The 23,819-nt window shown below is 53.2% G+C and overlaps 2 protein-coding genes across 9 annotated transcripts; one reads left to right on the top strand and one right to left on the bottom strand.

Moving 5' to 3' along the window:
- The first annotated feature begins 540 nt into the window (after positions 1-540).
- Positions 541-14,379, top strand: DCTN2 (dynactin subunit 2). The gene is made up of 14 exons (XM_014844007.2): positions 541-778; positions 1,704-1,772; positions 9,856-9,952; positions 10,126-10,187; positions 10,513-10,611; positions 10,881-11,041; positions 11,238-11,388; positions 11,711-11,776; positions 11,992-12,030; positions 12,206-12,283; positions 12,376-12,447; positions 12,680-12,782; positions 12,877-12,968; positions 13,923-14,379. Exons 1-14 carry the CDS (start codon positions 743-745, stop codon positions 14,007-14,009), a joined length of 1,212 nt encoding a protein of 403 aa, XP_014699493.1. The 5' UTR covers positions 541-742; the 3' UTR covers positions 14,010-14,379.
- A 154-nt stretch (positions 14,380-14,533) lies between these two features.
- On the bottom strand, positions 14,534-23,649 carry MBD6 (methyl-CpG binding domain protein 6). 8 transcript variants are annotated; one of them, XM_044756048.2, is made up of 13 exons: positions 23,572-23,649; positions 20,509-20,572; positions 20,220-20,356; positions 19,824-19,926; positions 19,531-19,693; positions 18,257-19,306; positions 17,428-18,089; positions 16,994-17,147; positions 16,641-16,813; positions 16,108-16,521; positions 15,950-16,017; positions 15,646-15,709; positions 14,534-15,501 (listed from the first exon to the last, which is right to left on the bottom strand). In XM_044756048.2, exons 3-13 carry the CDS (start codon positions 20,330-20,332, stop codon positions 15,427-15,429), a joined length of 3,039 nt encoding a protein of 1,012 aa, XP_044611983.1. In that variant the 5' UTR covers positions 20,333-20,356; positions 20,509-20,572; positions 23,572-23,649; the 3' UTR covers positions 14,534-15,426. The 8 variants fall into 8 exon arrangements, with proteins under 8 accessions (XP_044611983.1, XP_070350599.1, XP_070350600.1 ...); XM_070494498.1 differs by having other exon boundaries at positions 15,950-16,002; positions 23,572-23,648; XM_070494499.1 differs by having other exon boundaries at positions 15,950-16,002; positions 16,641-16,810; positions 23,572-23,648.
- Positions 23,650-23,819: the final 170 nt, after the last annotated feature.

Below are 23,819 nucleotides of genomic sequence, written 5' to 3'. Positions count from 1 at the left end.
AGTTTTTGGATGCCCAATCTGAATTTCAGATTTGAAAAACTAGTAATTTTTTGTGTGTGTTAGAATGTCCCAGATATAGGATGGGACATATTTATATTTAAAAAGCCATTAGTCGTTTATCTGAAATTCCAATTTAACTAGGCGTCCTGTATTTTATTTGACAGCCCTAACTTGAGAAGATTACTTAACTTTTTCATTCCTAACATGACTAAGCCTTTACTAAATTTTACTTGTTATCGTTTTTTAAGCCCTGGCTGTGCCACCGCATGCCTAGTTGTATTATTTTTATGTAATCACTTAATTTCTGGGATTCCAAATTTATTCACTTGGAAAATGGGAATTCTAAAAACTCTTTCACAGACTTGATGTAAAAATGAAAGAAAATAAGTTGTATGGAATAACTCCCAAGGTGCGTTATCGTCCATCCCCGCCCAAGACCCAGTCGGCCAAGACTACATACCCCACAATCCTAGGCGGCGTCCCCCTGCCATTACCTCACTCCCTGGCCTCGTTCTCGCCAATCCCAGCCTCTCCAGGGGTGTGGTAGCGAGCTGGTCTCGCGACTTTTGCTTTACCCTTCTTCTGTGTTACTCCTGTCGCGAGACTTCCTGCTTCTCCGCCTCCTCCGCCGCTCCCTTTGCCGCCGTCTTAGCCCGGGACCCGGACCCAGCCTCTCCCCTTCCCGAACACCGGCCCCGGCTCCACCGAGGCCCCGGTCCCCCAACCCCGCCTCGCCGCCGCCATGGCGGACCCTAAATACGCCGACCTCCCCGGCATTGTGAGTACAGGGCCGGCCCCGGCTCCCCAGGACCGCGCCCCAGACCTCCTCAGGACCCCCAACAGACAGCAACGCGCGACCCCTCCCGCCTGCAGCCCCTGCTCCCCCCGGGGCTGCCGCCGCTTTTCTCCCGACGACCCGCAGCATCTTCTGGACTCCTCCGACCCGCTTGGGCCGGGTCGTGGGACGGCCTACCAGGCCCCTTTTCTGGCAGTTGCCGGTTTCTCGGCCCAGAAATCGTCTCCAGGCGCTCACCACTTGTGCTCGAGTGTTGTGTCAACATCACCCGTGTCTCCCCAGATCTTCCCATAAGCTCCCCACCCCCACCCCACATACACATACCAGGCCACTTGGTGATGGCCTTCACCCTGCTAAGGAAGAGGTTACCGTGGCAGAACCTTCCTGCCAGATGGAGAACTCTGTCCCCCGGGGAACCTCCGCACCCCTTATCCCGCGCTCGCCCCCGCCCATGCCGCGCATGCCGGCTTGTACCCTCCTTTTGTGCTGCCCTGCCTGCATCCTCGGGGTGGGGGTTGGGGCCACAGGACCTTGGGTACTAAGGTCCTGAGTCACTCTCAGCCCTCGTGCCAGGGTAGTTGTGTACAGGACCCAACTCGAGGATAGCCCATCTCCTACTTCAGACATAATGATTGCCAACCACTCGCCCCCCGCTTAAGACTCGGGGTAGCATCTTTGTCATCACTTACACTCACCATTTACCATCAGGTCCCAGTTGTGCCCACTATCACCCCCACCCCTCTAAGGCACGGGACCTGATATGCAGCTCACCAGGCAGGTGGAAGAGAGTGGACAGAATCCTGGCGTCACAGCTTGCCTTCTCTGTTAGTTGTTCAAGTGGAGGGGGGTCTGGGGTGTTGGTGGATGCTGGGTAGTGAGGTTGGGTGGTCACTGCTTCTACCTGCAGGCCAGGAACGAGCCAGATGTTTATGAAACCAGCGACTTACCTGAGGATGATCAAGCGGAGTTTGATGCGGTAAGACTATGTGCTGCCTCAGGACTCCTTTGGATTCTGACCTCTTTCCCCCAGGCAGGCTCTTTCCCCTTTCTGGCGAACCACAGCAATAAGCGGGTATGCCAAGCCAGCCTGGGTGGTGTGTAGGTTGCAGGACTTGCAAAGGCCTTGCTGGGCTTACAGCCACCGATGAACAATGCCGGGAAGGAGAGTCAGGTCAGTGGAATTACAACTAACAAGATCTGATCCTTAGGCCTTTTAAATAAAACTGAATATCTCAAAACAGTTAGGTTTGGGACTAGTGACTCAGTTAGACCCCTGGGTGCTAGTCTGTGGTAATGAATCATGAAGCCTGAGCACTTATAAACTGTTTGAGGTTAGGACCTAGGCCTTCTATTTCATAAAATATTTCACTCAATACATGTTCATTAGTATCCTACCAAGAGCTAGATTTTGAAATATAAAGTAATACTCTTTTCTATGAATATCCAGTATCCATTGAGCCAGGAGTAAGAAAATGACTTGGAGATTTTAGGAAGATAAGGGAGCTGGTCAGAGCAAAGCAAATTTGAAGAAGAACTTAAACTTTTCATATCGGCGGAGGTGAGGCCCTGGTAGCACTTTCAGATCCAAGAAGAACTCTGAGGAGGAAGGTGTTAGTGTGGACACATTTTAACCATAAGGGGAACCACTTAGCCTTGTTTATTGAATGTGTTCATTTTGTGCTGGTTTTTGTGCAATGCAGGGGAAGAAATGTCCAAGCCCACAAGGATCCCCCAGACTAATGGGGGAGTTAGGACACATGTAGGAAACGTGAAAGAAAAAACAAAATTGAATGAATGGAAATCAACATAGTAAAAACTCTGTGTATGTAAGTGCCAAAGGGGAACAAAGATCTATGAGCATGTCTTACAGGATGTGTTTTAGGTTCTGTTACTTCCAAGAGAACTGGGCTTGAGTCACATTGATGGCGTGAGATCTCAATAAAGTTGTGACCAAGAGTCAGCGGGAACAGGCTCAGTATGTGTGTCTGTAAGTCCTGTGGCTGTGTCTGTGGGGCTGGTTAGTTCTGGGGAATGCTGATGGCTGGCTTATAATGTATGGCTTGGCGTACTCGCTTATTCCTTATTTGATTGCCCCCATGTGGGAGTGTTCCTACTTTGTAAGGAACACCTTCCCTGTCCCCTCTCTCAGTGATGTGTTCCTTGTGGCTCCTATACTTGCTGGCATGTCAGTCTGTCCCCTAAGCTTCAGTACCTGGAGGTAATGCACATGTTGTCCTTGCTCAAGGACCTGGGTAAGCACCTGTCACTCCAAGAGGTATCTTATTAGGAAGCTGTCTCTGCCCCCTCATAGGATAGGAGTGTATATGCTGAGGACTTTACTGCCATAGTTCAGAGACTGTTCAACTCTGGCCTAGGCCTCTGCCTCTAAAATATCAATCCTTCATGGTGAGATAATGAATGGAACTTTGTCCCTTTGTCACTGACTATAACATAAGCTGGTAGTATCACAGCAGTCCCCTTTCCAAACCAAAAAATAGATTGTAATTTTCCTTTTGAAGGTACTGGGATATCTCTTAATAAAAAGAAGATGACACCCATTCCAGGCATGGAAGAACCTGAATGCGCAACCTGATTGGCTGTTTCTTCCTGCTGAGCCTGAACAGACTATTTTAGTAGCATCTAATGGGGTGGCTGATGGGGAGAGGCTACCATAAGTGTTCATTTCCTGTGGCATATTGCCCAGGATGCTGGTATAGAAGTGCATAAGAGCTGGATGGTAAATACAAGAGGAATTGAATTGCCTGTATCACCTAAGGCTCAGCTAAATGACCTTCCGTCACCAGGGAGGAGTGAGTGGGATGGGGAGACCTTCAGCTGCTTCAGGAGCCCTCAGGTGTGGGGGGAGGGTGGCTGAGATGTTTCCTGATGTCAGCTAATGTCTCTGGCCCCTGCGTGTCCCCATGGGCCTTAGGAGGGCAGCTTTCGGGAAGTCAGCTGAGTAATGGTTCTGCCACTGCTCTTAATACTGACGTAAATGTGCAACTTGAGGAGCAGTGGGTTGTACTTCGACGATCCACTAAACTCCATGTCCTGAGGCCTGGATTCTCACCAGCAGCCTATCCCCTTCTCACCTACCCTCCCAAGACCTGGCACGGGCAACAGTGCAAACTCACTATGGTGCCTGAACCATGAGGTTTTCAGTCACCTTCTTGACCCCTGGCAACAGCATGCTCTGCCTTAGTCTCCAGATTATTTTCAACTTTAATTATATTAGTTTTTAAAATAGGTAATAGATGTGCATAGAACAAAAGTCTTTCTTCCCACCCCTGCCTGCCAGCACTCAGTTCCCTTCTCTGGAGACAACCAGTATGACCAGCTTCTAAGGGAACCTTTGGAGGGGTCTCCAGATTTTTACTTAGAATAGTCACAGAGTGTTGACCCTCATTGTCTTATTGCTCCACTAAGCAGTGGAAGAAACTGGGCTGCCAAAGGAAATAATGTCCTCTAATTCCCCTTAAAGATCGTAACTGCTCGTTTAACTTAAACATAAAAGTTTTGCGATCCCATAGTGGAGAGGATGGGGAGGAAAGCAGTAGAAGCTTTTAATTTTGATAAAGGTGATCCTGATTTTCTTACTATCCCTTTAAAACAATTTTAGCAGGAAGTAAAATATTCTAAAATGAGTGGAATGAGCCCGAAGACCACACGGGCTCATCCTTTCCTCCTCAGTCTGGAAGGATCTCTGCCTTTGAAACACTCCCTGGTCCATTGGGGTGATGGGCTGGTTTGGAGTCTTTTGTGAAAATGTCTTGTCAGGAAAGCTAATTCCCAGTTGGACTCCTCTTCCCCCTGGGCCTACAGCCCGCCTTGGGTTTGTGAGGCTTTCTGCTTATGGCTCTTGAACTACTGGAGTGAGGGGACTAAATTTAGAAAACCTCACTAGAAACAGGATTTAATTTCTCCCTTTATGCCATAACTATCCCCCATGTCATGTGAAAGGGAAAAAATGACCTAGTCATAGTTTGGTGGGGCTCTGGCAAAGGGGTCAGTTCTCCCAAGGGTAGGTCCTGCTGGACACTCCACCAGCCTGAGCTGAGAAACAGTAGGTTTTCCTCCTTAGGGTTCGGGATATCGTAGAGTATGCTTGACTGTGTTTGTTGACTGTTGGCGCACTTGAACTTACCTGAGTTTTCCTAATGCTTCCCCCCGTCCTCCCTCCTCACCACCTTGCCTGGACACTAGTTTGCACAAGTAAGACCATTCGATGCTTCTTCTCTGCATGTTTTTTTCATCTGCCGTCTTGCATGCAGTGCCCTGTCATTGTGCTATTGTTGTTGCTAATCATTTTAAATTCTGATGAGTCCCTAACTGGGTCACTAAGGGGCCTGATGACCTTATCTTTAAAGATCACTAATCAAGGTTTAAAAGCACAACTATGATCCAAGAATCATTGTCTCTTCCCCTTGTGAGGCCTGCAGGATAAAACTGTCCAGTGAAGGATGGGATGGAAACATGGAGGCTGGGAATGCTTTGAACCTGAGGCATTTAGAGGCTGGGGTTAGAAGGGGGTTGCCTTTCTCCTCCTCAGACAGAAATGAGTTGAGAAAAGGAATGACTTGTTGCTGTTCTAGACAAGGGTGGAGAACAAGGGGGACAGCCACAGTTCTCACTTCTTAGCTGTACGTGGATTATCCTGGGAAAAAACTCATTTTAGTATTCACCTATGCTAAGCCTGTAGAGAAAAGCAAAGGGGATGGAAAGTGGTGTTACATGCAGTGTTAAGGTAGTAACTTGGGTTATTTGTGCTTTCATGAGTCTTTCTGTTTCCGTGCCCCTCCTTTAGAAATGGATGGATGGTGAGCCTTATGGTGGTCCATCGTGGACAGTTTTATTCTACAGCACTATCCCTCTTCCTTGTCGTCATGGTTCTGAAGTCCCCCTGGCTGCAGTGTTGTCATAGAGCCTGAACAGGCTCAGAGAGCAGTAGTGGCCTCTTCCCCTGCGTGATCTAGAACCTCAGGTCTTGCCCTCCAAGGCACAGTCACTTAGCCAAACAGCCCTGGGGAGTCTGAGAGTCCACTAATGAGAGGACCTGGGAGTCATGTGCCAGGCAAACTGGTACCTCGGATCAATACACTGAGAATTTTCCAGTCAAGGTGGCCAGGTGTACTAGGTTTCCATGGTGACTGTTACTCTAGGTTACAGGAATTATGTCTAAAATCTCATCATCCCCCAGCCCACCCATAGGGACAGACCTGGAGGTTGTATATACTATTTACAAATGAATGTACCACTTTTCCTTTTCTTTGATTTTCTGTCCTCCCCCATTCTGCTTGTTTCTCATGATTTAAACTTGAACTTATGGCCCATTGTCCTCTTTCTCCTTGAGTTTCTCCCAGGCTGGTTTTAGCTTGGTGGGGCATGTAAGAGAAAGGTATAGTGTGTGTGCCTCCCCTCGTGTGTTTGCATGTGTGCACTTGTGAGTGCTTATGCCCACTCTGTGCAGAGACATCCCAGCCCAGACCACAGGACCCAGATCCACCTCTACCTAGAGCCGAAAGAGGAGTCTTGGCTTGGCTGGACCCTGGCATCAGACAGGGAATAGAGAGGTTGAGGTTCAGGTATATCTAGCTGAAATCTCTCGGCAGGAAGCACTTGTCTTTATCCCACTGTGTGCTTTCACATACACACAACTGTTTCTGTCTGCCCCATCAGTAAAGCTCCTGGAGAGGAAGGGCACGCAGCTGGATATCCCCTCCTGGCAGTTCTTTACCAGTCTTGCCTGGAAGTGGGAGCCTTATCCATGTGGCTGGACTAAGATAAGGCGTCTTTGAAATACTCTCATCTTTCCCCCTTGTCCACCCTCCAACCCCCGTGAATCTTGTGAAGAGGGTTATGGAAACATGTTCTGCCCATGGGCTGGCAGCTGTGAATCTTAGTGTCCTCTGGGCTCTTTGTGCTAGCACATCATGGCAGAATTGCTCTGGGTCCCTTAGAGATGCAGGGTGAGCTACCAGCCACTCAAGATGGATACCAACACACCAGACTACATGAGGGACAGGGTCTACCTTGCCTCTCTTCTGGCAGCAGAGAATGAGAATGGGGCTGCAATTAGGTACTTCATAGTTCCTTCAACTCACCATCTGTACCTGACATATTTTGTTCTGCATAACTAAAGTCATATCAAACCACCTACATGATGAGTACCCTCATTGTGACTGAGTCTGCCATCCAAATGTCTAAGTCTTCAAAACTAGAGAAACCGAGAGACAGGAAGACTTGAGCCATGAACTTCCCCCTTAAGAATTATGGACCGTCAGTCACCTATAGTTCCTCAGAATCTCCATAGCCTCTGCTTCACTTTCCGCCGTTTCTACAGCTCAGCCTTCTCTTCCCCACTTTCCTCTTCCATGCCACTAGCTTGCAACATCTAACTTCTAGCTCTCTGATGATCTTAAATTGTTGATGTTAATGGCAGAATGTCATGACATCCTCACCACCAGAGAGGAAAGGATCCCAAGCTCTTCTTTTTCTTGGGGTATGTGGTGACCCCAGCTGAAATTTCTTGGCGCCCAAATTTTGCTAGGCTCCCCTGGGCCCTGTGGTGCAGTGTGTTTGAAGACGATCATGTAGTGCATGTGACAATTTGCTAATAACAATTTTGTCTTTTTTTCCCTCCCTCACCCCCATCTCCCCACTCCCTTTCCTTTTAACTCTTGATTTTCTCACCTCTGGGGAAACCACAAGGAGCTGGTAAGGAGCCTGACCTTTTGTCTGCTTTTTAACGGGGTGTGCTATGATGGGCAGTTGTCTCTCTGTCCTTTTGTCTTGACTAAATCTTTCTTCCCTCTGTCAGCCCCACCCCCAGCTGACAACCTTTCCCTTCTCACAGATCACTGTAATGACACTGCCCCTGCCCCATGCCCCCAGATCTTCGAGACACTGGCGGAGTAGGTGCCACTGGAAGACTAAAGTGTGCTGCCCACCTGAGTCTCCCGGGCCACACCCTCGGAGAGGCTCTGAGAGGATGGCAGCGTCGGGCAGCCCTCCTAACCCAGGACATGCTCATGCAGCAGGAATAGTGAGATGAAAGCACTGTCCGTCCCGTTACTGTCCGGACCTCCGGACCTCTCACGTCCTGTGTGACGGCCCTTTTTTTCACTCCACCCCTTCCCTATTTAGGAAAGTAAATAACAAAGTGCGCCCTCATCCACACAGTGCCTGGCCCATAACAAGGGCTTAACACATGGTAGCTGTGGCGAAGTTCTTTCCTTGTCTGTAGACCATGCCCATTCCTCTTTTTAAGAGGGTTTTTTTTAGAGTGGATTTCTACTCCGTCAGCCTTGATGGAGGCTCACAGGGAGGAGTGGCATGTTGTTGAAAGTGAACTGAAGAGGAGGTGGTTGTCTTTCCTGAGCATGATTCCTGCTCAGATACACACTTTGTAGAGGCTAGAGACCACACAGTTATTTGGCTGGTGGGCGCTCTGGCTCTAACATGTCAGAGACGATTAAAGAGGTAATTGGGACTCAATTGTCCCTTTTCTAGGCACTTGCATGTGGGACATTGGACCCTTTTGTTTTCCCTTAATCTTTAGCTCTTGCCCCTCTGCCCGCGCTTCCCTGAGGAAGAGGTAAAGATCAAAGTTGATATTTTCTCCTTACCCACTCTCTTCCCTTATTTTTAAAGCTGCCACTCGCACTGATTCCTTCTGTAATAGCAGGCCAGAGACAAGGACAGAGCTTCTGTCTGCTGCTCTTTCTCCGTGATGTCTCTCCATCCTTGTCCCCCTCCCCCCACCCTCCGTACCCACACTGGGACAGAGGTTCTCTGTCCTGGTTGCATATGAGAATCACCTGGGTAGCTTTTAAACTTGGCCTACTGCCCTGGTCCTACCCCAGAACAATTAAATCAGAAGCTACAGAGGTGAGCCCAGGCCTCTGGGTTTTTTTTTTTTTTAACATTTTCTAAGTGATTCTGTTGTCCAGCTAGGGTTGAGAACCTTTGTTCTAGTTAAAGGAAAAGAAGACTCCCTTTGCCTTCCTCCTGTAGAAGGTGGAGATGTGATCCCCGACAGAAAAGGACACCCGGGTCTCCTTCCCCCTTCCTCCAGTCATGTAGTGAGAGCTCTCAGACTGCCGACACTTGGGAGAGGCATGCAGTCTGGAGCACCCAGTCTTGGGGTAGTTATTAAAATCTGAACAGCCAGTAGATACCTAGTGAGGAGGGAACCTCTCTGCTTCAATTTCTAGGGTAAAATCTCTCATTCTCTTTGCCATGTCCCCTGTTTATGGAAGCGCTTCAGTGCCTGGGAGACAGCTGAGGGTCAGGGAGAAGAGGCGGGTGCTGCAGCTTCTCTTTGAAAAAAGACGCTGGGCTCTCCATTTCAGGACTTACATGTGGACGTTGCCCACAGGTGCCCTTGGCAAGCAGATATTTGCTTGTTGCTTCTAAGATGTCCCTTAAACAATAATACAGAAAGCCCTTGCCTTTTTTCTCTGTCCCCTGAATTCCCTGGCCTCATGGCAGCCTGGAAACAGGGCTTCCGGTCAGGCCCCCTGCCAGCTTTCCTTTTGTATCTAAGAGCTGGTGTCTGCCCTTTGGCGGCAGAGTCCTCATATCCCCCTCAGAGTTAGTAGCTTGGTTGTCTGCCATCCCTCCTCTCTCCCTCCGGCAAAAATGGGAGGTGAGCTTGAAAATGGACTTCCTCAGTAGTAAGGAAATTTACTTTTGGGAGGGGGAGGTTAAAAGAGGTCAGGTTGGTTTCTTGCCCTGAGTGCATGGTATGTGCCAGATAACTGGGAGGGCCCAGTGGGATGGGGTGGGGGGTGGGGCGGCTTATGTACAGAGTGGGTGGAGAGGTTCTGCTGCCTCTGTTCCCAGTTGAATCAGGGTGTTAATATTTATACAACTGAGACTCCAAATTTACCAGGAAGCTTCCGTTTCCTAGGTTGAGGCTGGTTGGCAGCTTGGAGTGGAACCGCCCTTCTTTCCCCTTGGGAGAGTGGGGCCCAGTCTCCTAATGGTTTGGGGGTTTTATGGGGAAGTTCTAGGGTGGGAATGAGTCTGCCCCTGGCCTGAACTGCCTATTCCTGCAGGAGGAGCTGACGAGCACAAGTGTGGAGCATATCATTGTCAATCCCAATGCTGCCTATGACAAGTTCAAAGACAAGAGAGTGGGAACAAGGGGACTTGGTGAGACTGGGCTGGAAATTGGGTGGGGGGAAGCCTGTCCTCAGGCCTTACTGACTTTTGCTTTGGGAAAGGGTCCCTCGTGGAGATCTCTTGTGGAAGCCCTCACAGTCACCTGAGACCGTGCTGCCCTGGACCTAGAGCAAGCCCTCAATTCCATCTTCTTTTCTTGGCAGATTTCTCGGATCGTATTGGAAAAACCAAGAGGACAGGATATGAATCTGGAGACTATGAGATGGTTTGTTGTGTGTGTGTTGATGGGAATGGTGCAGTGATCCTGCCTAGCAGGCATTTAGGAGGGAGAGCAAGGGATACAGTCTAGATTCCAAGTTTCTCTCTGGTAGGGTCCTGAGGAACCCAGCAGGAGGCAGTGAGGGTGCTTTGTCCCCCTGCCGTTTGCTCTGGAGAGTCTCCAGGCTCCCCGCTATCTCCAGTTCTTCTGTACTAGGCTATTGTGGATTCTGACTTGGATATGATACCCTTAAAACTCGGGCCAGGATTTGGATAAATTCTTGAGGTTCCCTGTACTAGAGGTGTGGCATCACTGTCTGCTTGTTCTGTAGCTTGGAGAGGGTCTGGGAGTGAAGGAGACACCCCAGCAAAAGTACCAGCGACTACTGCATGAGGTCCAAGAGCTGACAGCTGAAGTTGAAAAAATCAAGGTAACTCCACACTCTCTTCTCCCCTCCCTGCCATGACTCACAAAGCAGAGGAGGACCTCCTAGCAGAAGCAGAAAGATTCCCTAAGCTCCTGGATAAGGGGGCTGAGGTTTCCAGAGTTTAGGAATTACATGACTCTACATTCAGTGCTGTAGGTGGGTGAGAACGATCCCAGTGACTTCTAACCACAGCTCTCCTTAAGGATCTTGGTCCAATTTTTTTTCTTGATTTGCTCTCGCCACCTCTCACTGTCTACTTCTTTTTATGCCAGACAACAGTGAAGGAATCAGCCACTGAGGAGAAGCTGACCCCTGTGGTGCTGGCTAAACAGCTGGCAGCCCTGAAGCAACAGCTGGTTGCTTCCCACCTGGAGAAGCTGCTGGGACCAGATGCAACAATCAACCTTACTGACCCCGATGGAGCTCTGGCTAAGTAGGTGCCTTGTTTTGTTGGGAAATCATTGCTGACTGGGGTGTAGAAGGACTCAGCCAGATACTGACAGGGACACTAAGGGGAGAGGTGGCCTAGCTGTTCCTTAATGCTGACTGTGAGGCAGAAATGAGAGAGAGTGACTGGACTGGCCCACATCCTTCAGGTCATGATATTATTACTTGGTCTCCTGACCCAGACGCCTACTGCTGCAGCTGGAAGCAACAAAGAACAGCAGAGGGGCTGGTTCAGGGGGAAAGACCACCACTGAGACCCCCGCAGACAGCAGCCTTGTCACTTACGAACTACATTCTCGGCCTGAGCAGGACAGGTTCTCTCAAGCTGCCAAAGTAAGTATGTGTGTCGTGTTGTTTGGGGGACCAGGGGAGACGCGGTCCTAGAGACTTTCCTGCCTCCCTCCAAGGGATCAGATCTGGGGAGATGGTGCTGGGAATGTTTCTGGTTCCTTTTGATGTCTCATTCACCCATCTACTTTCAGTCCAGATTTTCAGATTGTGATTAGGGATGTGTTCCAGGGAAAGGAGTCCCTTGGCAGAGTGGAGGGGAGAGCGAGGGAAGTGGCAAGCAGACAAGCAGGGAAGAGCAGGCTCTTCCCTCCCACTGCAGCAGTAGGAAGGCAGAGGGCAAGTCTCACCTCCTTCCTCCCCCTAGGTTGCAGAACTTGAGAAGCGCCTGACAGAGCTGGAAGCAACTGTACGGTGTGATCAGGATGCTCAGGTGATGTGCTCTCCTGTACTTAGTCTGACCCTCAGATCCTCCACCCTGAGCCCTAAGGTCCACAGCATTCCACAGAAGTCTGGGAGGAGTCAGGAAAGGGCTTCAGTTCCAGGATCGGCCAGTGGGTTGCCAGCCAAAACCAGAAATGATGGGAGAAGGTGGTAATCACATAGAGATAGAAGAACCACTGACTTCTTTCCCCCTTTCCCCACCAGAATCCCCTTTCTGGAGGTCTACAGGGAGCCTGTCTTATGGTGAGTGTAAAAGGAACAGGAGTGTTTGGATTACAGAGGGGATGTTGGGATTGGGTTTGCTTGGAGAATTGTTTGGGGTCTGTAGTTATATATTATCTCCAGTGGAATATGGGGTAGCTTCTTCCTACTCTGATCCTTCCCCTTCATAAAGCTTGTCCCAAACCCCCACCCCCAGGAGACTGTAGAGCTGTTGCAGGCAAAGGTGAGCGCCCTGGACCTTGCAGTTTTGGACCAAGTGGAGGCTCGGCTACAGGTATTAAGTGGAGGGCAAACTGGATTATAGGGAACTTGGGAGTTTGGAAACCCTGGGTGCGCTCACTATCATCCTTAAATCTGTGCTTTCAGAGTGTCCTGGGAAAGGTGAATGAGATTGCCAAGCATAAAGCCTCTGTAGAGGATGCAGATACACAAAGCAAGGTCGGGAAGACACCTTTCCCCCATCTTCACACCCTTTCCTGCTCCCTCAGGTTCTCTGAGTCATCCTAGTGGTAATACCAAAGCATGAGAGCACTGAATCCTCAGGTCACTGTCTTCATAAGCTCTTACTGAGAAAGGGCGGTGCTTCACTCTTGCCCCGCCCTGGTGAAGTAGTTAGTGTGTACTTCACTGAAGGCTCAGCCATCCCCTCTGTGCTGTCATGTCCCTCCAGGTGCACCAGCTATATGAAACCATACAGCGCTGGAGCCCCATCGCCTCCACCCTTCCTGAGCTGGTGCAGAGACTTGTCACCATCAAGCAGCTGCATGAGCAAGGTGGGAGGCCAGCTGGAAGGTGGGCTGCTTTAGTTCCCTTCCCTCTTCTGTTGGATTCTGACCTCACCCGTACCTTTCTTACCTTCTTTTGTAGCCATGCAGTTTGGGCAGCTCCTGACACACTTGGATACCACACAGCAGATGATTGCTAGTTCCCTCAAGGACAATACTACCCTCTTGACCCAGGTGTGTGTCCTTTATTGGTCTGCTACCTCCCTTCTTCAGCACACAGACTAGGGTCTCCAGCTTTTCCTCATAGGGTTCTGCCCTAGCCCATTTGGTAGCCTGGTAGCGTGCCAGGGGGTTGGTTTGAGTCTCCATACTGTTTCTCAGTGGTTGTGGGACCTTTTGACAACTTACTGAACCTGTGAAACTCCGTCTTACCATCTGGAAAATTATACCTATCCCAGAGTTACGTGGATTAGGTGAAATAGTATGAGTGAATTGTTAGTTCAATAAGCATGTTTTTCCTATAAAACCTACCCTTTCCCTCTGTAGTCTCAGCTTAGCTTTACCCTCCCGGGTCCTCATCCAGATGCTCCTGAGCACAGTACATGGAAGGAATATGGGCTTTGAATTCAAGAGCTAGGCTCCAACCTGTTCCTGCCACTTCCTTCCTGACCTGGGCAGTGAGCCTCACCTCCTTCCTTCCTTCCTTCCAGCAGCGCCCAGCACATAGTGAGTCAAGTCCCTGGTGTCTGTCAGAGGCACTATTCTCAGTGCTGGGGGAGCATTAGAGTTGAGAGACCAGCAGCACAGGACCATCAAGATAAATGAATATTAAGTACTTAGTATATAATGTGTTCTTCCTCTAGAGCAGTTTTCTAAAATTTTGAACTATTGAAACCCTCATTTCGACAAAATCTTATTTGACCCTCATTACATGAAACAGATAAAAGAACTGTTCTGGTTGAAGTCAGGATGGGAATTCTTAAGAGTCCTGCCTGCCTGGCAGATCCTGAGCTAGGTCCCTGGTATTCCAAGGGTAGTTTGAAAACCTCTGCTCTAACTCCCCCGCTCTGGGGCCCATAAGCTGTGTTTCCATGTCTTTTTTGTCTTCTCCAAGAGAATTTCTTCAGGTCCTCATCCAGGTAAGCACCTGGTCCTGACAAATAATAAAACATCTCTGTCGCTTTCCAGGTGCAGACAACCATGCGTGAGAACCTGTCCACAATTGAAGGGAATTTTGCCAACATTGATGAACGGATGAAGAAGCTTGCAAAGTGAGCACCTTTGGGAGACGAAGAACAGGGGTAATCCTTACCCCTTTGAACTCTGTTAACAGCTTACATAGGGTCTCCCCTTAATTATAAGTCTCGCATCCCCATCCCATTTGACACTGGGGGCAAGGGGTTCTTCTTGCATGTGGGGCTTACACCCCTCCTCTGATGAATAGAGTGGTAGCTGGGGCATATTAGATGGTGGTCTCCCCTCAGGCCCCAGGTATGAGGACATGGGCCCAGCCACCTGCCAGCTCATGTCCAGTACTGCTTTGCCTGGTATAGGGAAGGATTGGGTCCTGTCCTCCAGCACAGCTTCTGTGGCTGATTGTAATACTCTACAACTGTTTCTGACCATTAAATGCTGTTGTCCTCTGTGTGGCCTCGGCTGTGTTTCCTGGGGAAGAGGCAGCACTGAGAGACATTCACAGCATAACAGGCAGTCTAAGCCATTCTGCTACAAGAGAAGGATTGAAATTGTAACCTGTTCTTACCAAAGAACTAAGGAAAAAATGAGTACAGAGTCAGAGCCAGAGTTTCAAAATATTCTCATCTGTTAAATTAAGAGTGTCTCCCATAGAAAAGCAGTGGAGGCCCCACAGGGCAAGTACAAAACAGAATTAAAACTCCCAAGGGTCTTGTCTTTACAAAAGAAAAGGCAGGAGGCAGCCCCTGGACAGCTGGTCATGCTGGCCGCTCCGGTTGGACCACGTTGCATAATCCTCAGTCGCATCATCACAACGTCTCTGAGCGTTTTGATGGGGGGAGAAGGGGCAGTGTAGTGTGTATGGGAGGAGAGGCCTAGCGGGCTCTCTTTGCCCCCTTCCCCCTTTTTATATCCCAGAGGAAAGTCGAGGGAAGCTGGCTATACCTTGAAATGAGGCTATGTGTTTCAAACCTGGGGACCAGGGGTAAGAGGGGATCTGTGCTTTGAGCAACCTGAGCCAGAGGCAGAGGGGCGTTGAGAGGGAGGGAGGATGCATGATGCTTATTGCTTTGTACCTTTCACTGGGAAGGAGGGCAGCAACCAACAGTAGCTCACAGGTTTGTAAACTGAGCCTGCTGGCTTCAAGAAGGGAGGCAATGAAGTCGAATTAAATATAAAAGAGTCATTTGTGCAAAAATAACTTAAACAAATAAAAGACCTGGGGAAGGGGGTGTTCCCCTTAGCCTGGTGGGGAGAGGGCCATATACCACCCCCCCAGGCCTTTTCAGTGACATGGCTTTGGGGGGGAGGAGGTGAGCGTCCCTGCCCCCTGCAATGGCTCAGGATGGGATTGTAGGGGAGGGGGTTGCATTTGTGCTCTGAGTGGGGAGTAGTGCCCCCACCCCCTGTCCACAGGTGCAGGTGGCTGGCAGGGGCTCCCAAGGCTCAGCACCCAGCTCTCCCCAGTCAGGGTCAGATCCAGCTCCAGGGATGGCTGCTATGGGGCCAGTTTCCTCCTCTTGTTTTTGGCAGGACGGCCAGGGCGGGCCCGGGGAGGCAGAGGGACAGCCGCCTATACAAGAGTGGAAGTTGAAAGAAGTGATCAAACAGCTGGGTATCAGGAAGTCTTTTATTTTCTCCCCACTCCCTCTAACCCTCTCCCTCCTGCATCATCCCTCATACACCCCCACCCATGCATACACTCACACACACTTACGCGGGTTGTGGGGCTGGGGTCCAAGGTAATGTCCTGGCGGGAGCTACTGCTGTTCCGCGTAGGGCTGCAATAAGGGGCACAGATGATCAGGGACACCTCCCCAAGCACCAGGTGGATTCCGGAGTTTGGGTGAGAAACTTTCTACATTTGGACAGTAAAGGCATGATTTGGACAGTAAAGGTATATCCTTCTTCATACTTAAATAAGTATCTGGCCTTTTGAAGGCCAAGCGCCTCTTAAGATATTTCTATAAGCCCAGCAAGAAGTGAGAAAAGGCCAGGACTGTGGCGGGCCCAACACTCACTTGTATTTTCTCCTCCTGCCACGACGAGACTTTCTGACTACCCCCGGGGCCACCTGGGAAAAGACGGACTGAATGTGTAGGAAAAGTTAGAGAAAGGGACCTTGGTCCAGCCTCTCCTCAGAGCCCTGCAGCCTAGATGTCCATCAGTCTGCACTCACCTTAAGGTCCTCAGAATGGGGCCCAGGAGGGGATGGATCCTTGGGCTCAGCACCCCCTTCAGCCAGCTCCCCATTATGCTGCCAGTGGTGGGTCCTTCTTGGGGACCGTTCCATTTGTCCATTGAAGCCACCACGTGACCCCCATTTGAGGGCCAGTCGGCCAGGCTCCCGCCGGCTGCCAGGCTTTCGTCCCCGGCCTGGCCTGGCCTCACCATTAATGCCCCGAAGTCCCCCTCCTCCCCTCCGGCCCCGTTTCCCTGACCCCCTCCCAGTGAGCAGCTCAGGGACTGGGGGGTCGGGAGAACCATGGGGTGGGGCTAAGGCACTGAGGGGAGGCCGGGCAGGCTCCGGTTCCAGGGCTGAGGTCGGGCTCTCAGGGGCCAGACAGGGGGCTTCTGGCTGCTCTGGAGGGATCTATAGGCAAAAAATAAAATCTCAGTCAGTCTCAAATACAGTCCCTCTGCTACTGTAACTCAGAATGCCCATGTTTCTAGTTTGGGAAAAAATTCTCTGATGCACACCCACACCCTCACCTGGAGACTCTGTAGCAGGCAGGCCAGGGGACCAGGAGCCTCTGAGAGGGGTGGAGGAGCTCCCCCCCCAGGGAGGAGCTGCAGCCCCAACTGGCCAGAGAGAAGAGGGCCAGGAGGCTGCAACAGGCTGGGGAGGGTTCCAGGGCTGCTGGTCAGCGAAGACAGGTCACCTGCTGAGGAATTACAAAGTCAGGAGTCTCCCCAGACAAACCAGTTAGGCCTACTGACCCTATTATTCTCTTAGGCTATACCCAGCAGTCAAGGACTTTCTTCCCCACTTCTTCCAGCCTCTGCTACTGATTTCTAGTGCTTCCTTTCTTCTTTTTTCACCCGTAGTCTTTCCTCAGACTCACCCAGCAGGCTGGCACTCAGCAGAGGGCTAAGGAGTTGAGGGGGTCTCCCTGAGTTGGAGGGGGCCTTGCCCAGAGAGGAGGCCCCCGGGTCAGTAGTTGCCGTGGTGACACTGGAGGTAGGTGGTCCAGGCTGGGGGGCACTCAGGACACAGGGCTAAGGAGAAACAATGGTTATAACACTTAAGACGTGTGAAGTATGCAGTAAGTTTACAGTACTCTCACATACACAATCTCACTGAAGCCGCAGGTGAAGTAGGCCACGCTTATTAAATACAGACCCAGTTCTTGTAGCCATCCTACTCGCAGCCAAGAACTGAGCCCTCCCCAAAGGCCCTGAGGAAGAGCTCACACATGAAACTGAAAGCCTTTGATTCCCAGCGCCCATCTCTCATTCTACCTCTTGTTCTGTCCCACTCACTCACCCCTATCCTCACCTGGGGGGGCGTCCCCGAGGGGGGATCCAGGCTGGCAGCCAGCAGCGCAGAATTTAAAGCTATGAGGGTGGGGGGGGCTGAAAGTGGGGGGAACAGTAGGGGTGGCAGGTCTCCCAAACCTGAAAATGTCTCCCCACTTGGACCCCCAGCTCCCTCTGTAGATCCCTCCCCATCCCCAGCTGTGGGGCCCAGGGCCAACAGGGGCAGGAAAGAGGCGAGGAGGTTGCTAGGAGGGGCGGAAGGGGGTGGAAGAAGGTCTGAGGGGGGTGGTGGAAGCAGGGAAGCCACCAAAAGTGAAGGCCCTTCGGGCTCGCCTGGGGCTAGGGGAGGGCCAGGTCCCCCTGGTGGGGGTAGCAGGGGCTCAGGGGGAGGTTGTCCCCCTCCCGCAGCCAGCACACCAAATAAACCATGGCTGAGCAATGGAGAAGGTGGAGGCTGCCCCAGACTCAGAGGAAGAGGCAAGGCCCCTAGCATCCCAGGGAAGCCAGCTCCACTCAGCGCCAGGCCCTGCTCAGGGCTGGGGAAAGGGAAAGCCTCCCCACCAGCCAGGGGAGGCAGAGGGCAGGCTGGGCCTGCCCCCAGCCCGAGCCCTTCAGATGGGCTTTGAAGCACAGGGCTGGGGACTAGGGGGGCTTTGGAGGCAGCTGGAGGGGCAGGGGCACCTGCAAAGGAAAAGAAAGATTCAGCTCAAGAGAGGCTCTTTCTCCAAAGAACCCAGCCTCCCTGCCCCACACCCAGAAACCCGCCAAGGAGTTCTCTAAACTCTCCCCTAAATGCCTTGGCCGCCTCCGCACCCGAGGGGAAGAAGGCCTCCACCACACTCACGTACCTGGCACACTGCTGAGGCTGCCACTGGTGGTCCCAGGCAGGGAGGGCGGGATGGGATGCCTGGGCTGGGGAGGGCTCCCTGAGGAGAGGGTTGGGGGAGGGGGCAGGTGTGCATCTGACCCCAAAAGGTTAAAGCTTCCATCAGAGTGGGAAGGGCCAGGGGTGGGGAGTCCCAGCAGGGACAGCACAGAAGGGAGAATGGGTTGGGATGGCTCAGGGAGAGGAAAGGCTTGGGGCACAGGAGCAGGGGCCCGAGGACGGGTCCGTCTAGGGGCTTGAGGGCCTCCCCCTTCTAGCAATCGCAGTACAGTTGGGGGTCGGCGGGGACGACGCTGAGAGGGACGGGGTGATGAGTGGGAAGCTGAGGGCGCCTGGGCACGGGGCCTTCGGCCCTGTAAAGTGCTGGGAGGGGGGAGTGGGGGATGCTGTGCCTTGGCCGCTGCAGAGAGTAGGCTGCTAGCAAGGAAGGGGGGTGCCCCAGGCCCGTCCACCGTGGGGGCCCCTCCCAGGGGTCCCAGGACCAGGGGCAGGTGCATAGTGGCTGAAGACACTGGTGGCTGAGTGGCAGGACCAGGGGGGCCAGGGGGACCAGGGAGATTATTGCTTGGGGGCAGAAGAGAGGGTGTTAAGGCATCACTACAGTGGAAGAGAGGAGAGTCTGAAGGTGGTGAGGAGGACGCATGGGGAGCTGGAGGAGAACCCAGGTCAGGGGGCACCAGGCTGGATCGGAGGGCAGCTCCCCAGCTGTATGAGGGAGCATTGAGGCTGATAGCAGGGGGAGGAGGTGGAGCTGGAGAGGGGGCATTGCCCCTTGGGAGGAAACAAGGACTACTGCTGCCTCCAGCGGGGACTGGGTCAGGAAGCCTGGGCGGTGGGAAGAGCCCCCCAGGGCCTGCTAGAGGGGGGAAGGCCTGTGGAACTGAGGGAGGTTCTGGAGGAAGGGAGCCAGGACCCCCATTAAGTGGAGTTGTAGGAGGGACTCGACAGGGAGGGCGGGCAGAGGGGGGCCCTGGGGACACAGTGTGGAACATTTGGGGGCTCGCTCCCTCTCCTGCAATAAATGAGAAAGGAAGGGTCAGCCTGGGGCTCTCCTTCCAAGAACTTTGTCTTTTCCATCTCATTTCCCATAAATTGCCGACCTTCCTGTGCCCTCCTCTCACCAAGCAGCTCCCCACCCCACCCTTCTCCTTGCTCCTTCTCGTAGAACTCCTCCCACCGTCCCTATTCCAGACCCTTAAGCTTTCCTCAGTCTCCTGTAAGGTGGAGAAGACTCACCAGGAGAAGAGTGTGAGCAGGTGGTCTCCATGCTGCGGTACAGAGTTGCCATGGCAACGGCTTTCCGCCGGTGGTTGCACAGCTTGGTCATGTCCTCCTCTGATGCTGGCCCCACCCCAGCCCCACCCAGGGTCACCGGGGCCAAAGGGTCAAAGTTGAAAACCTGTAGGGTAGAAGGCATGAACAGGGACCCTGAAGGGGTAGGATCTGTGAGAAGGGCTACCACAGTCAGTGATACGCATTACGTCTCTCAGCTTATCCCTGTACTTCTGGCACCCCACCACCACTCTGACCTTGGGGACATTAAGTGGACACTCCAGACCGCACTTGCAGGTTCCATCGCTGAGGAGGTAGGTCCGGGTTTGCTCCAAGGAAGACAGCTCTGTGCCACTTGGGCTGGGAAAGAACAGGGTCAGAAAACATGGGGTTAGCTGACACTGAATCAGTAGACAGTCCTAAAGGACAGTTCCTTCATCAAAGACCTCCCTAGGAAGAGCAGAGAGGGTAAGGAATGTGGGAAGAGACAGGAAGAGGAAGAACAGATTCAAAGGGCCAGAGATGCAGAGAGCAAAAAGGCTGAGGAAGGAAGGCGGAACAGAGGAGAGCAATAGGGTGCCAGAGATCTGGGCTTTGAGAGGAGGGATGGGAGAGAGAAAACTCAGTCAAGTGGAGGGCCTGAGGATCCATACCTGATATAGAGCACAGCACCCTCTCGAACACAGCGCTGCCAGCCGATGGGGACAGATGTGGCCACAGGGCCCCCAGCTCTGTCTGCTCCACTGCTCTCATTGCCCCCATTCATTGTGTGTAATCAGCTCCCACGTGCCTGATAACACAGACATCCATGTGGGCATTAGGAGGATTAAACTAGGCTGGGTACCTGAGGCAGTACTCCAGGAAGGCAAAAGTGGTGGGGAGACCCTCAGAAGGCTGGGAGAGACGATGAGGGGGAGCCCTCTGCCCTCCCACCATGGCTACCTGAACATCTCTGCAAACATCGTGGGGTCCAGTCTAAAGCCGGGGCCGCCGGCTTAGCCCACACCTGCAAGACACGGGACTGTCAGGAATCTGCCCAACTCAGGAGAGCACCACAGCCCAGGACACTCTCAAGGGAAAGACCCTTAATAGTATGAGGTAAGTGCCCTTAAAGAGCTCAGGGATCTGCTGGCTGAGTCCACACCATCCTTTCCATGTCCAGTCCCTAGGGACCAGCGGATCAAAGCCTCAACTGGCAAGGACCAAGGATTCATAGCCTAACCCCTGGACATGTAAAGAGCAAGGCCCCTTTGTCCCATCAGGGACAGAAGACTTCACCAAGGAGTGTGGGCAAATTCCCATAATGCCAGGCCACTAGGAAGTTTCCCAGAGAGTCTGGCCCCTGCTGTTCCCTCCCCCCCAGGAAGATCATATAAAAAGTAAAGATTGCCCCAGAGGTCACCAGGCAATTGCCCAACTGCCCGCTGGGGGGGTACCAGAAGAACTCCCCCCATGCCTGCTCCATTAGACAATCACTAATCTGGCTCATTTGGGTCTTGGGAAAGGCTGGAATCACAGCTCTGCCTTCTCCCCGGAGCTGAGACGCTCCTGATCTTCCCCCAAACCAAAGGCAAGAGGGTTCAGCACCTATCCACTGGCTTCAAATTAGCTCCAAGAGGGCTTCTCCTGTGATACGTGGGGCCGCCCCTCAAACCTGCAAGTATCCTCCCCAACCTCACCATCGCTCCCACCCCACGCTGGCGGCTTCTAAACTTTCCCTCTCATAACAAGGCGCCCTGTCACCCAGCCTGCTTCCCTCAGCCTGGGGAGGAGGGGAAGGCGCACGAAGTAGGAAGGAACTTGGGGAGAGGGCGGGCGGAGGGTGGGCGAAGCACTCAGGGGAGGGAGGTGAAGAAGGCAAAAGTCAGGCAGTGAAAGGGAGAACCGGTGGGGGCAGGTGAGGGCGGGGGAGTGGGGATGGGGCCAGGGAAAGGGGCCGAGAGAACGCGGAGGGGGCAGAGGGTAGGGACTGCTGGGGAGGGGAGGGGGAGGGGCGGGGTGGGGGGGCCGGGCCCTGCACTCACCGCGGCCCATGGTTCGGCCGGCCCCGCCCTGCGCAGTCGCGGCCCAGAGGGTGAGTGGGAGGGAGTGGGAGGAGGGTCGGTGAAGCCTGAGCCTCCGGTACGGCCCCGGCCGGTCCTAGCAGGAAGCGCCGCCGCCGCCGCCGCGGATCACCGAGCGGCCTCCCGCGCATGCGCCATGGGGGCCAGGGGCAGCCCTGGGGATTCCGTTCCCAGAAGGCACCGCGCAGGCTGCTGCCGCCGCCGCCGCCGTCGCTGCCGCCGCCACCGCCGCAGCCGCCGCCGCCGCCGCTGCCCGGACGGGAGAGGGGCGGGGCCGGGCCCCCGCCCAGCGGACAACGACGAGCCAACAGGAGGGGCCGCAGTGCGCATGCGGGAGCGCGCCTACCCCTCCCCCACAACCCCCCATTAATCCCCAAGAGAACAAACACCCCACGCGGCCCCCCCCGCCCTCCGCGGAAGGATCTGAGCCTCTTCCTAGGCCACTGGTGGCCAATCCCAGCCCTCCCCGGGGAGGGGCCCCTTCCAAAGCCACAATCTGTTGGGGCAGCCAGGAATGCCAGGTCCGGGAGGGGCCAGCCCCAAAAGATGAAAGTCGCCACTTGCCCTGCCCCGCCCCAAAGGCTTCCCGGATAGTGTGCTGGGGCTTGACCCGCCTCCCCAGGTCAACATGTCACAACACGACCTCGGCCTGTCAAGTCACATGACCTCTGCCTGTCACTGACAACCTGGTCATGTCTTTGGGCCAGGAAGAGACCATCTGGTCCAATTCACCCCCAATCCCACTTACAGAAAGGGAAACAGAGGTCTGGAGCAACCGAGCAGGCCTGGCCAAGGACCTGTCACTGCCACACCACCACCCATACCTGCCATCCAGCCACGGCCAGCCTTGTAATAGTTGCTACTCAGACAAACGCTGGCTGCTTCCATGAGGGTATGACAGGGTATGTAACAGGCCACCACATGGCCTCTGTTTTCTACATAATGGTACAAGAAAAAGACTGTGCATTTTGCATCGCGCTTTTCACTTTTCTTCAAGCTGTCCCCAAGTTCATAGTTCTCTCATTTTACCTTCACAACTCATTATCTTTTATTTACAAGAACAGTGAGGCACAGAGATTAGGAGGCTGGGCTGGGATCCTTGGGCAAGTGAGGGGTAGCTGAGGCTAGAATCGGGGCTCCCGACAACCCAGTCCACAGCAGTCGGCGCAACAAGGCTCTGCTGTGGCCCACGCACGTGGGAGGCAGGAGGCCGGTGCCTGCTCCTCGCAGCAGGAGTCACAGGACTTGTTCTCTGGGACAGTGAAAAGGGCGGGGGTCTTGGTCTTTAGTGAAGGGCGCCCGAGCACTATGGGGGAGATGAGTGGGAAACAGTGAGAATCGGGTCCACTGGACAAAGAACGTGAACTCTGGCAGGCTGAGGGTTCGTCAGAAACTTCACGAAGACAAAAGTTAAGGGTGCTCTTCTGAAAGGAGCTGAAAATGACTACCAAGGGGATTCAAATACTTCAGCCCCTATTGGGGGAGTTCAGGGCTAAAAGAGAAGACCCCTTTAAGAAGACTTGAGAAGATGCAGATAATCCTGGTGGACGGATGCAAACTTTGAACGGAGGGACGGTTAAAACGCCTTGTGCCCATTAGCTGGGAGGGGGCCAAGGAAAATGGGAGTCCCTTATAGAGGAGGTAAGACGGGGCTAACGCCAGGTCAGGGAGACAAGACCTCTTGAGAGAGACGAGCTGCACTGAGGTTTTACCCGGCAGCCCTGGGCGGCCACGGTTGATGGCCGTTGGGGCCGTTGGGTGCCGGGAGCTGGCGCCCCGCCCTCTCTCCTCTCTCCCACCCCCCTGCACCTCCCACCACCCTTCTAGTCCCCTGCGCGTGCGCGCGCAGACACCGGTTGCCAAACATTGCATCATCCCCGCCCCCCTCTCTTCCCCTCCCCCCTCCAGCTCTCCCCTCCGCGCGCGCGCATGACTCACTCACCTCCTCCGCGAAGCCTCGTGACCCAAAGCCACTTCCGGGTCCAACGCGACGTCCACCCTCAAACAAGAGGGAGCGATGGGGGCGGGGCCGCGAGGGCTCCTGAGTGGCGGATGTGAAGGTTGAGGCGGGGCCGGCGCCGGCGTGCCGCTTTCTGATTGGTGGGCTTCTGGATCCTCCCCGAGAGAAGGGCAAGGCCACGTTAAAAGATCGCTGTTCCGAGCAGCCGAGGTTAGAGGCTTGAATCTGAG

The sequence above is a fragment of the Equus asinus genome, chromosome 22 (assembly GCF_041296235.1).
Source record: "Equus asinus isolate D_3611 breed Donkey chromosome 22, EquAss-T2T_v2, whole genome shotgun sequence".
Classification (NCBI taxonomy): Eukaryota; Metazoa; Chordata; class Mammalia; order Perissodactyla; family Equidae; genus Equus; species Equus asinus.
The sequence above is the reverse complement of the archived record's forward strand: the minus strand, read 5'-3'. Positions and strand labels throughout refer to the sequence as shown.

Bases quoted from the DNA above. Each gene is read 5' to 3' on its own strand.
- DCTN2 (XM_014844007.2), top strand. From the start codon at position 743: ATGGCGGACCCTAAATACGCCGACCTCCCCGGCATT. The intron at 12,031-12,205 runs GTGAGTGTAAAA...CCCCACCCCCAG, and splicing joins TACAGGGAGCCTGTCTTATG to GAGACTGTAGAGCTGTTGCA. The intron at 12,783-12,876 runs GTGGGAGGCCAG...CTTCTTTTGTAG, and splicing joins CAAGCAGCTGCATGAGCAAG to CCATGCAGTTTGGGCAGCTC.
- MBD6 (XM_044756048.2), bottom strand. From the start codon at position 20,332: ATGAATGGGGGCAATGAGAGCAGTGGAGCAGACAGAGCTGGGGGCCCT. The intron at 19,694-19,823 runs GTCAGAGTGGTG...TCTACCCTACAG, and splicing joins GTCCACTTAATGTCCCCAAG to GTTTTCAACTTTGACCCTTT. The intron at 19,307-19,530 runs GTGAGTCTTCTC...CATTTATTGCAG, and splicing joins CTGCTCACACTCTTCTCCTG to GAGAGGGAGCGAGCCCCCAA.